The sequence below is a fragment of the Mytilus edulis genome, chromosome 3 (genome assembly GCF_963676685.1).
Source record: "Mytilus edulis chromosome 3, xbMytEdul2.2, whole genome shotgun sequence".
Classification (NCBI taxonomy): Eukaryota; Metazoa; Mollusca; class Bivalvia; order Mytilida; family Mytilidae; genus Mytilus; species Mytilus edulis.
In genome coordinates this window covers 13,575,268-13,589,333 of record NC_092346.1, presented here as the reverse complement: position 1 = coordinate 13,589,333, position 14,066 = coordinate 13,575,268, and the positions used below count along the sequence as shown (strand labels likewise).

The 14,066-nt window shown below is 31.3% G+C and overlaps 1 protein-coding gene across 1 annotated transcript; it reads left to right on the top strand.

Moving 5' to 3' along the window:
* The first annotated feature begins 8,524 nt into the window (after positions 1-8,524).
* LOC139515842 (uncharacterized) lies at positions 8,525-12,125 on the top strand. The gene is made up of 3 exons (XM_071305569.1): positions 8,525-9,131; positions 10,858-11,049; positions 11,933-12,125. Exons 1-3 carry the CDS (start codon positions 8,582-8,584, stop codon positions 12,028-12,030), a joined length of 840 nt encoding a protein of 279 aa, XP_071161670.1. The 5' UTR covers positions 8,525-8,581; the 3' UTR covers positions 12,031-12,125.
* The last annotated feature ends 1,941 nt before the right edge of the window (positions 12,126-14,066 follow it).

Below are 14,066 nucleotides of genomic sequence, written 5' to 3'. Positions count from 1 at the left end.
ATATGTTGAAACATTAAAGACGAACAATCAAATAAAGATATTGAAATATTTAAGTAAAACAATTAGATAAAGATGTTGAAGTATGAAAGTTAATAAATCAAATGAAAACGTTTAAATATCATGAATATTAAAGTCAAACAATCAGATAAAGGTGTCGGAATATTAAAGCAAAACAACCAGATCAAAATTTTGAAATATTAAAATGAAACAATAATATCAAAATGTTAAAATATTCATCTGACGAAAAACAAGTTAACTCTGAAATAGAATATAGTCAAAGAGCAAATCTAAATCTACATACACATAATCCATATCTTTTATTACCTTGTGTATAAAATATCCAGTTTCCAGTTGCACCATGATAAGATGTGCAAATTCCAACATTAAGGATTGGCCACAAATTTGTTCCACTTGTCCAAGAGAGAAACAAAGATCCAGTAACATCAAGTCCTCGTCTAACATTGATTGTGTTATCATCCCAAGTTATACAAAATTCTGTATAAGCAGAACAGTCTAAAACTGGACCATACATTGTACTAGATCTAGTAGGAGATGATTTACCGTTCCGAATAAATGATTCTGTGTTCTCAAAATTACCGATAGTAATTTCATATAGAGGATCTGTATCGTCGGTTCCAGAAATTAAACCAACATATGCATTTGAACAAGCTTGTACTTTGAAAGATATAATTCTCTCGCTTATGGATTGGCTGAGCTCAGGTAACATAATGTAATCTCTATTTTCTGGGGTATACACTGAGAATTCTGTACCTTAAATGTGAAATGAAAATAAGGGTATACATATATTTATAGATTTCTCTTCAGTCATCTTACAATTTTACATGCAAGTATCCATACAATACTTAAAAAAAAAAAAACGGGACGGCCTTCGTTTTATATACATGTTTACAGTCAGTTATAAATTGCTTTGCAATCAAATTTTGGTATAGTTCATTATTTTTCGATCCTTGATTTAATAGATTTATCGATAAAGGATATAACTATACTGTTGTTATACAATCACTGAGTCTTATGTGTTTGGGGAAAAATATTACTTTGCCGATTCATAATTTGAAGCGAAAGTAATATGCTGTTTTGTAGTGTTCCAAAGTTAAATTTGGGCTGTTACGTTGATTCTTCCTCTTCTGTTCCTTGCGTTGCTTTAAAGAATTTTCCATTAATCATGGCAACTTTTTTTCTTATCCATAGGTTAATTTGCTTGAACTTGCGTAAAGTACAAAGTAAGTTAATTTGTTTGCGCTTTCGTTGTGTAGCAAGTAAGTTAATTTAGGTATATCAGAGTGGGGTGCAGAAGTTTTTTGTACTATATGTGGAATTTAACGTGTACGCAGGGACTGTGGGAATTAATCTACCAATAGTTTTCGTTTACCTGGTTTAAAAAAATAAAAATAATCAGGTCAAAAAGAAATAGTAAATAGCTGTTTTAGGAAGAACGAACATAAGTTAGCAGTATCCTTTAACTTAAGTTCCGCTATATGGATGATGTTCTCTCACTAAATAATTCAAAATTTGGTTACTATGTTGAACGCATCTATCCCATTGAACTTGAGATAAAGGATACAACCATTACAATTGGGTCTGCGTCATATCTTGACTTACATCTAGAGATTGACAACGAGGGATGGTTGAAAACAAAACATTAAAAAAAGAGATGATTTCGGCTTCCCAATTGTGAACTTTCTATTTCTATGTAGTAATATTCCAGAATCGCCTGCATATGGAGTAAATATCTCCCAGTTTATACGAAATTCCCGAGCTTGTATTTTCTATCATGCTGCTCACAATGAAGCTATTATACCAACATTTCCAGGTGGAGAAGTTAAAACCATCCCTTCAGTAATTTTACGGACGCCACCACGAGTTGTTTGACCGTAATGAATTATCCGTTTCACTGATGATAACGGACTTATTCCTGGGTTTGTACTAACATGAGTAACACGACATGTGCCACATGTGGAGCAGGATCTGCTTACCCTTTCGGATCACGACAGATTTGAGTTTGAATGTTCGTTTGAAATCTTTTGCCTCTCTTTTATCTGAAATCGCACTACTTGATGATTTTAGGTGTTCCTTTTGTTTTTCAATTGAATGAGAATAAGATTAGTGATTTAAATTCAAACAATAATTTATGAAATGTTCAGTCTCTAGTCCAAGCGCAAGAACTTGGTCAGCAGTTAGATTCAGGATTGAGATCTGGGGTATTTGCGGATATTTGTCTCAATAACAGTATATCTAACGACTATAGGTATCGCTGTGTGTGTCGATGTGGAATTGTCTTAATTAAATTTGATTCTGAATAGCACAAAGCATTTGCAACTTTGAACAAACAATATAAAATTTTACAATCTTAAAAATTTTCTTTTAATCATGTATATCAAACAAAACAAAAATTATTCATATTCATTGCCATCTATCGTTGACTGTTTAATTCGTCAGTATTTTCGTTATTTTGCTTTTTAAATATGTATATATTAAAGTACTCACCATATGAAATGATCAATTGAAGAAGCAGAGTGAATAGTAAAGGTATGGTATGTACAACAGCTTCCATCATTCAAACAATTAATGATCGGGTCTTTAGATATTTGCAGTTATATACGAACATAGGTGAAGTTCAATCACTTCAAATTGTTTTCTCTACTATCATCATTTGTTACTTGTTTATCGAGCCCAGTAGCAACTGTGTAATATGGGAATATTGCTATTATTCAAATATACTTATAAAAGGCTCCTATTATAGGCTATGGTACAGATAACTAGCAGTGTGATCTGCAGGCTCTAATGATAGACTTTGGTACAGATCTATATTGATGTAACCTACAGGCACCTATACATGTATTACACCTTAAATATAATATGATAGAGATCAATAGTGGTGTAACTAGTAGGCGTCAATGCTAGGCTATGGTACAGATAATTACCGTTAGCAATGTGAACAAGCCTGAGACAAATAAACAAATGTTAAAAACAACATAGTTACATAAAGAAAAGGTGTTTAAATAAAAGATATGAAGATCTACATGGGTAATAATTATACGCGTAGGTATATGCAGCACTACTTTTTTATAAGTGGTGACTGGCAGTACCCCTTCACATAAGCTTTTATCCTCCAGGTATGTAACACGAAAAACGAATAGACATGGGTAAAAGTATGATTTCTAATAAAGTGTGAATCAATAAAAAGTAAAATCACAAAAATACTGAACTTAGAGGAAGATCAATTGGGAAAGTCCATAATGACATGGCAAAATCAAATAACAAAACGCATCAAAAACGAATGCTTTCATAAATATCCGTTTTAATGATTTAAAATAATCATATGGTCAAGTTAACCAATCTGTTTCATTGTTGGTAGTGAAAAACGTCAATAATTGACGTTGTACGGTCTACAACGCGACGTTAAGATATTCAAAATCATGATTGTGTTAAATCTGGCTTGTTTTAAAAGTGTTATGAAAATTTTGCATTAAGTTATTAAATTCATTTCATACAATGTCCCTTTATTGTAGCGATAAATTAACAAAACTTCACATTATTTGTCTCGAAAGTTAAAATGTGCGTCAACGACGGTTTTTGGTATTTCAGGATAATAAACGGAGGAAAGGATTGTTTCTGCATTAAACATATCAAAGATAAAAAATTGAAAAGTAAAAACCCAATTGGCAACAACACACAATAACTATAAAAACGATTTAAATGTTTAAGTAAATTATAGTTTGAATTTTAACCAAGGAATATAATGACCTTACACAGGTCATTTGTTTATGCCTTTAAGCAAATTTCATTGAAACTTGGTATCGTCCGGATGATTTTTCAAAAGTGTGACCTATCATTCTGAAAGAAAATAACTCCATATAGGTACATGTATATAAAATATATCTAACACCAGTGATTAAACATTTATTCCGAAAAATGCCAATATAAATATATATGAAAGTTTAAGTCACTAGTATATTTAAATGTCCTAATCTTATCGGATACATAAATAGAGTTGTAAACCGTATGGATGAGATCGTATCAGAAAATAATTCAATATTAAGCACACAATGATATTATGTCAAGTTAATAACCTTCGTTATGTTAAAAAATTTCACTAGACGGGTGGTTACATGAAATGGCCTAAGAAAAGGTGTGTATACGAAGAAGAGGATTCCGCCTAGAGCCATTTAACGTTAATAATTGTTTACAAATACTCTTTACTTATTCTTTAATACAGATAACCACGGATATATGTCAGTGTAGGTCATATGTCGATGAATGTCTTTTAATAATATATTCGCAAGTGAAAAAAACCTATTCATTATATTATTAAATTAACAAATGCTTTATGTCGATTATGAAAACATTTCTTCCATCTTCATACTTGATACCTATTTATAACATCATATGATTTAACAGATCTTTTTCCTTAAAATTAGAAACATAGATACAATTTTTTTGTTTTTGTTTTAGGTGATAAAGATCTTACTTTGGGTAGAACCACACCGACCCCCTTTTTCCCCCGACAAAATAAACCAAAGATGATATTATTAACATGATTGACATTTTTATCGATAAAATATTTGTTGGGTTTGGAAACTAATACTTCAACAGGCATTCGGTGTGCCAATGAGCACTTGTCGTGCTCCACTATTTATCGACTTGTTTTTTCTTCTTCTTATATAAATCAGAATTCATACAGAAACTTTTGTAGGACAAAAAATACACAAAAAGTTCTTTACTTCATTTACAGATATAATGACGATGTTCTTTCACTCAATAACGCACATTTTAATGAGTGCTTTCATATATCCCAGTGAACATGGGATTAAGAATGATACCGGAAGTAGATGGTTTACTTCATGATTTGATCTTTTCCTCGATAATGGCTAAAATAAAAAACTAGAATATATGACAAACGTTTTTTTTTCAAATAGCAATTAACTGTTTCTAGGCAGTAAGATACTATCTTCAGCATCGTTATGTATAGACATGATTGAAAGGGCGTGCTTCTTACACCAAGACTCCTCCAAAGGAGTTTTAATATGTAAAAAAATCGGCTTAAGGTCAATGAACTGTAAATAGGCTTTGGTAAAAGTGTGCATACAACTTTTGCTCGTTGAATTATATCTGAATATCGAAAAAAGTAATGCAGTTATCTCTTTTATTGTCTGAAATATTACTGATTGAATGTTTTCATAAATATCCGTTTTAGTGATTTAAAATAATCATATGGTCATGTAAACCAATCTGTTTCCTTGTTGGTAGTGAAAAACGTCAATAATTGACGTTGTACGGCCTACAACGCGACGTTACGAATATTTCGACGTTTTGTGGTATTTTTTTTCACCTAATACACCAATTCGAATGATTTATACCACGAAAACGCAGTCGGTGACCATATTATTGTTTTACATCCTCAAACAGGTAATTTATGTACCAACAACATATGATTTTTAAAGAAAAATCTAATTTTTTTTTTTTAATTTTAAATTTTATGATTTAAAGACAAATTTAGGAACGTTTTTTGCCGGTGTTATGTTCTTTCAATGCAAATGTTCACATTTTTTGAAAGAATTCAATCAGTAATATTTCAGACCAACAAAGAGACAAATGCATTATTTTTTTCGATTTTTAATTAAAGTTGAACCAGCCAAAGTTGTATACAAAATATTAAGAAAATCAGTGACATAGCCCATCTACTGTAACTTGACCTTAAATCGACAATACATAAGTTTTATGGTAAACATCACTAATTTTGATGACCGATGCAGGTGTCGCTGTCGTAGCTTACTGACGATTTATTATCGCTGCCTAAGATCTTTCGCTACTGGTATAGTCGTCTATTCTTTAATATTGAGTTATTGTCCTGATTGTGACATTTCGACTAAGTATGGACTCGCATTGCGGATGCTGCATGCTTTTATTCAAAATTTTAACTTTGGTTACGTCACTTCTTGGTCGATTTAAAAGAGGGACGAAAGATACCAAAGGGACAGTCAAACTCATATATCTAAAACAAACTGACAACGCCATGGCTAAAAATGAAAAAGAAAAACAGAAAAACAATAGTACACATGACACAACATAGAAAACTAAAGAATAAACAACACGAACCCCAGAGATATACCAATGCCTTAAATGAGGACAGTCACATAAACAATGTGGTGGGGATACATATGTTAGTAGCTCTCAAAGCCCAGTTTTACTGTTGCCTGAAATAGTGGTCTTATCTCACAACATTGTAATATCTATTTGAAAGGGGTTGACAGATTAACATTTAGTAATACACCCAAATCTAACAAATACATAAATATATAAAATACTTATTTACAGCTGGTATGTATTTAAAATGTGCGTGGTAAGCAAAACAAATCCCAAAACTTGTAAAACGCTGTCTTATTGATTTATACATTGGCTTTTTTAATTCTGTAAATATTCAGTAGAAAAAAAACCAAGAAGACGCTTATTTTTTATTTAAGATATACAAGTACATAAAACATTAATAGCCTTATGCATTTTGACATGAGTATGTCAAGCATTTGCTTCCTTTTACTTAAAAACGAAACATAAATATGATTTAAGGTTCTAAATTAGTAATACACTTCGCCGCAATGTTTTGCATGTTGCCAAAAGTGAATTTTGTAAATATTGAAAACTCTGATTCAATTAATTTAATTTAGAACTTGCGTATATTTATCTCTAAATCACTTCAAGCAAAAACTGACAATAAGTGATTACTGTCTTTGAATATCAACTATATTTGAACAAGGCTTCACCCTTGTTGCCTTTAATTCTGTAATTGATTTTGTACAGTGTTGTTGCTTTTAAAGATGGGGAATTTTCATAAAAATTACAACTAGCATATTTTTAAAACATGATCTTTTTATTAATTTCACCTATTTGGACTAGCGTAGTCATATAAAAAAGAAAATTATAACAGTCAGGTTATGACCAGTACGCCGAAAAAAAACTCTACACATAGTCACACAAAAATACATCGCTTTAGGTGAATAATTATTTACTATAACAAAGACAGTAATTTAAACATTAACTTATTACAACAAGAACATGTTAATTTTTTCTCCGTTTCAGAACTTAATGGATCATGAATGATTTTCAGTCATTAATTTATAATCATGCGCCTAGATACTCACTTTTCAGCCTCTGTATTTTTTATGATAACATTGAAATATACATAAGAGGGTTAAAATCACTAGGACAAACTAATGATTCATACAGAGCGTTATTGGTACCAGTTATATTGAAAAAAAACTACCAGAAGAAAAACTGGCAAGAGAATCTGGATCTAGTAGCACCCGATTGGCAAATTTAAGAAAAGATATGTGTAACGAATTAGATACCATGGGCGCTGCAAACTCAACAGACAGTCTTAAAAAATTATCAGTTACTACAGCATTATTGACAAATATGAAATCCCAAATAAAGGCAACAGAAGTATGCCGCTGTTCGAAACTCATAAATCGATAGAAAAAAACGAATCCGGGTAACAAACTAAAACTGAGGGAAACGCATTAAATATGAGAGGAGAACAACGACACAACATTAAAATGTAACACACACAGAAACGAACTAAGCATAAGACAAAATCCGATGAGAATAACAAATATAACATCAATTTTGGATAGAAAAGTACCGTGACACGTCTTATAGTAATGTGAATTCACACTCACATATAAGAGAAAACAAACATTGACAAACGACACAACAGAAACACGACGTTAAAATGTAACACACCTAGAAACGAACTATAATATAACAATGGCCATATTCCTGAATTGGTACAGGACATTTTTTAAAGAAATAAATGGTGGGTTGAACCTTGTTGTGTGGCATACCAAACCTCCCGCTTTAATGGCAATTTTAAATATAACATATAATGACAACATAACATTACAGGGCTACAATACAAATAAATAGGAGAACATATTGGACAAAGAAACACACGAATAATAGCTAACAAAAGGCAAAATCGACTATCAAGTAACTTGTTTTGTTTGTATTTGAATGTATTTCCCAAGAGGAGAATGAAGCAATACAGTTGTGTTAAGGGGGCTCACGGGTTTAAATTTTCGCGCCCACTGCGAAACAAGTTGCGCATAGTTACGGTATCCATGACGGAAACCGGCCAGTTGTCACAACAATTCATACATTATTATTTAGCGTATTAAAAATAGTTTTGAACCAATAAAACATTTGTTTATTAATACAATATCTTACCTTACGTTTATTTATATTTATTTTTATCTCATGAGTTATTTTGTTATTAAATTTTGCACTTCCGGTTTTATAAAATGTAAACAAGGAAGTCAAAAACGAAAGTTATTTATGTAGTTTGTACTATTCAGGCGGTTATTGTAGACTACGAAATAATAAACGGAAACGACGGAATCTGATGAACATTTCGGTGTTTTTATATGTCTTTTATATGCTGTTTCACCTACGAAATGAACCAGCCAAAGTCCTGTGCACCTGAAAGAACTCGAGACAAATGGTAAGTAAAATAAATCGGAACAACCGTAAACTATATTATAACCAGAATATCGTCTGCTGTAGGAGTATGTCTGTAGTAAGAAATGAGCGAGGGAAGTTTTCAAAGAATAAACAAATACAGAAAACTAAAAGAGTAGAAAACTTGGTTTACAACCGACCAAATTGTGTAACACAAACTTTTGAAGATGAAATTGATATACATGTTGTCCCTGATATTTCTATCGACCATCCTTACGTCAAAGAAACCACAATCACTAACTGTTCTGATCCTGTTTTCCAAAACGAAATTGTTATAGATTCGGCAGAAAATGATTACAATGTAGATTTTGACTTAGACTTCACAAACATTCCATCAGATCTTGTTGATTTAAGTTATTGCCGTTTTGTGGTAGAACTTGATGTCCTTGCCAAACAATTACAACAATGCACTAAGTGTTGTACTCCTTTGCACCTGCATAACTCACTTGGAGTCAGACCCCTTGGCTTGTCAGGAATATTGTTTGTTCAGTGTACTGAATGTGGAAATGTTGACCGAATCAAATTGGGCAAAACTCACTATCGTACTGAAGTGAAGAGAGGAAATGGTATTTTTGATATAAATACTAAAGTGGCTACAGGTACTTTAATATGTTACTCTTTTATTATCTTTTCTAATTATAAATGACTACCAATTATTGCATTGAGCCAGTCATATGGAGACTTTCTCTGAAATAATCATGTGTACATGTATGTATTAAGAGATTGTACTTTTGGTATAGGTATGTTGTAGCTACATGTAGTCATTTCTTACGAAAACTTTTTGTCCACTATGTGCGGTAAAAGGTCTGTTTTTCCTGATAACATGTTCGTCTGCAGTGAGTTTGTTCGCCCATACATATTAAAGTTGATGATGTGGTATATATGATTGCCAATGAGACAAATCTCCACATAGACCAAAATTACTCTAAAATTAACAACTATAGGTCACCATATACAGCCTTCAACAATAACGTCAATAAGCAAAGCCCATATCTCATAGTCAGCAGAGTCCACTGGCCCTTGTTTTGTTCTCCTTACTATAAAAAAATATATATCAAGAATACATGTACATGTATTAAAGTTTAATAAATTTAATCAGATATTTATATATGATAATATCATATATATTCTAGATATGTATGGAAACACATGAGAATGTTTAAAAGTTGATAGCTTGTTTTGAAGCATTCATGGTTCAATGAGATAATGATTCTCACTGACTGATTTAGTTCTTGTCCTTGATGGATTAATAATTGTTTGGAAAAAGTAGCCTGGTAATACTAACAATGATGTACAAATTTTAGATCATGAAAAGAATTTACAATATAAAAAAAAGGATGTGGTATGATTGCCAATAGGACAACTCTACACAAAAGACGGTTAGAGACCAAATGACACAGAAATTAACAACTATAGGTCACCGTATGGCCTTCAACAATAAGTTAAGCCAATACCTCATAGTCAGCTATAAAAAAGCCCTTGAAATGAAAATGTCAAACAAGAAAACTAACAGCCTAATTTGTGTGCGAAAAAATTAAAGAAAAACAAATATGTAACCCATAAACAAACAACAATTACTGAATTACAGGCTCCTGATTTGGGACAGGCATATACAAACAGAAACAATTTTATTTATTATCTATACAGTACTCACAAATTGACTGACTATTTTTTTTTTCGGTTAACAAATACATGTATCAATAAATACATATTCTACTATGCACCTCAAAGAGAAAGTAATAAATTAGTTGAGATTCAATAAAATTTTCAACACTCTTTAACATAATCTGTTCAGATAATAAACAGTATGCACTTGACACCAATGCGAAAATTAATAAAATTAGGGCTAATAGAAATTTGGTTAATGGTTTTCATTCTCCACTTTAAGATTAAAGGTATAAAATAAGGAAAGTTCTTTTGTACTGGTCAGGGTAAGAAAGTTTTTTTCCATATTCTAAACTATTTTTTCACAATGACTGTTTAACTTATAAATTTTCAAAGGAATTAAATAACGCCTGTGCGTTTAAACATGCAAGAATGCGAGATTGAACTAGCAGAAATTGACAGATTCTGCTAATAGTTTCACCAAAATTAGTCATTAATGTGTAGTATCAAACAAAATTGCATTTCTGGCATGTAAAAAAAACATCTATTTTTTCATGAGAATGGATGAAGAAGAAGGTAATTATTTCTGAAAATGTTGCTTTTAGTATGATTACTACATTTCAGTATATGTATTAATTGATACCATATTGAACAAATAAGTATTTGTAGTCAAATAAATTTTATGAAATTTAGATGCTTATTTTAACATAAAATTTTCAGGGATGATTCATGCTGGAATTGGGGAGACCCAATTAAACAATCTGCTAGCAGCAATGAATATACATTGTATAAACTCCAAGACCCTGAAGGACAGAGAAATTGAGATTGGTGAAGTGATGGAATGTAGTGCAGAGGCCTCAGAAAGGAAATTTTTGTTAGAGAAAGCTGTTGAAGCTATTTCACTTAATGAAGGTTAGATCACACGACTGTATAAAAATACATATAAATGCAGCTTTCACAATAGTTTTGTTCTGGTGAGAATTCCTCAATCATTAAATATTTATTCATGTAGATCACTGGCTATAATTACTATAAAGATTAGATTTAGAAATGTTATTTTTATATTGAAAATAAAAGGATATGTTTTTTAAATGCATTTGTCTTTCGGCAAAAGTCAAAATAATATGAATTTACCTGGAAAGCATTTCTTTAACATATATTATATATTCAACTGAATGGAGGAAAAACATTTAAAAAGAAATGTTAGGAGTAACTTTGAGTTTTTTATATTGTACATGAGTATTTTAGGATTGTTTCAACTTATAAACAGCTGGTTACAGTATATGAAATAACATACATGTGTCAGCTGGTACACTTCATAAAACCTCAAACTTTTTTTTCTCAAACAAAGCAACTTTTATTCAATAAATATCACATTTAATATGTAAATCTCGCAGTCTGAAACCTTAGCTCCATATCTGTTGCCCGGCATTATCAATGACAAAATTCAAGTTGGACTTGTCAGTTTTTGCAAATCTTAAAAAATTCTTTGTTTAGCCACATATATCATGTATATATAAAGAATGTTCAAAATTGGTCTTCTGACTGGAAGTTAGAAAAGATATTCGGTGCAGACTGTATCTGTCTCAGAACATGTTGTGCTGAAGTTACAAGTATGTATCACTAGTTATCTTGATAGAAAACTATTAAATCAACTCTTCAAATGCAATACTAATTATCAGCCAAATGTGAAAATGTTAATTTATGTTGCTACATTTAAACTTGACATTATTTCTAAAAAGTGCATTTTCAAATTTCAAATTTATCAATATTAAACTGGTTCATTTTCTTTCAGATAGTCAACAACAAGAGGGTATACATGCATCAACAGACACATGCTGGCAGAAAAAGGGTTCTGGAAGAGCATATAACAGTTTATCAGGTTTGTTTTGATCAAGCAAATTACTATAGTATCATTATGCCTGTAAATATAAAGGTTTGATTCTATGAAATACAAAAGATATATTTTTAATAGGGTATGGAATTTCCTTGTCTGTTTAATGTTGACTAAACAAATTTTGCCTAGATGCACATGAAAATAAATAAAGTTTGTGTATTAACTGTCTTCTGATTGGTTAAAAGTATTAGTTTTATTTTCAATGTTGCCAATTTTTATGGCAACACGCCCACTCTGACGTTGTGTATTCATACGCAACCATGTGTATACATTGTTATTGTTAATATAAATAATATAAAAAGTGCTTTGAGCCATATTTTTGATAGAAATTTATTTATAATGAATGGCAATAATTTATTTTGCATTTATTGACCCATAAAATAAATTTTTGACTCTTCACATTTTGCATAATCCGTTTTGCATTAAATAAATATTATACCTGCCCTACTACATTAAGCTAATTCTCTTTTTGGCAAGATTCCCTTGTCTTGGCCACTCACAACAAGTACAAAAGGGGTTGGATCAGGGGGGGGGGGGGGGTTGATATATTTACGTATTAAATAATTCTTCAATATTTATGCCATTTTTAGCTCACCTGAGCTTTTCTCATCACTTTTCTCATCACTTGGCGTCCGTCGTCCTGCGTCTGTCGTCTCTAAACTTTTACAAAATCTTCTGCTCTAAAACTACTTGGCCAAATTTAACCAAACTTGGCCACAATAATGATTGGGGGGGGGGGGGGGGGGGGTGCTAGGATGAAAAATTTTGTCCTGCATTTTTTTTATTTTTCACTCTATCCGGTCCTGCTTTCTTTTTTTTAGTTTATCCTGACTTTTTTTACATAAATTGTCATCCTGACTTTTTTTTTTTTGCAAGTGTCTCATCCTGCCATTTTTTTTTACTCAAAACTCCTGTTCTGCCTTTTTTTCAAATTTCATCCTTCTCAATTCTATATTTTTTTTACACCTCTGTTGTTTATGGGTTATCAAATGTTACCGTTGTCTGTTCTGTAAGTCCTCAAGTTTGCATTAACTTTATTTTATAAAACTGATACATGATGCTTATTACCATGAAACAAAGATCAAGTTCAGTAATTTTTTATACGACCGCAAAATGTTTTATTTTGTGGTCGTATATTGGTATCATGTTGTCGTCCGAATACTTTTGGTTTTCGCACTATAACTTTAGTTTAATATAAGAAAATAGAAACCTATGAAATTTTGACACAAGGTTTATGAACACAAAAGAAAGGTTGGCATTTATTTTGGGAGTTGGTATCCCAACAGTTTAGGAATTGGGGGCCAAAAAGGGGCCCAAATAAGCATTTTTCTTGGTTTTCGCACCATAACTTTAGTATAAGTAAATAGAAATCTATGAAATTTAAACACTAGGTTTATGACCATAAAGGGAAGGTTGGGATTGATTTTGGGAGTTTTGGTTCTAACAGTTTTGGAATAAGGGGCCCAAAGGGTCCAAAACTAAACTTTTTTTAATGTACGTATTTTTATGCTTTTACTTTTCTACATTGGCTAGACGGCCTAGCCAAGATCAGATGTGCATTTCATATTGGGTCTATGTTATAGGCTTGTAAAGACAAGAAGATACACTTTACATAAGTAATACATCTTTGAACTGAAGAAGAGGATGTAGGGTTTCACAATGAATATCAAATATCATGTATAGGTGTTACCGTTTTGAAAAAAAACACTAAAATACACGCTGAAAATGGGCAAAATTACAGGTTATGTTGTTTCATTTAAAATTTACCTTTTTTTTTTATCAATTGATAGTTAATAATTGAACTTAATTTGAACTACATTATTGGTTCACTGTTATAGACAATTTATTCTTCTTTCTTTTACTGGTTGTTGCAACAAAAAATCTTCAGTGGTTACAAAGTTATGATAAAAAGTTGAATACTATGCGCTTGTTATGCAATTTTGTACTATTGTTTTTAGCTTGCTCAGTGTAGTGATAAAAGAGAAAAATAAATTAAATTTATGCTTTTATGTCTTTTATTTTCTCTTCTAGT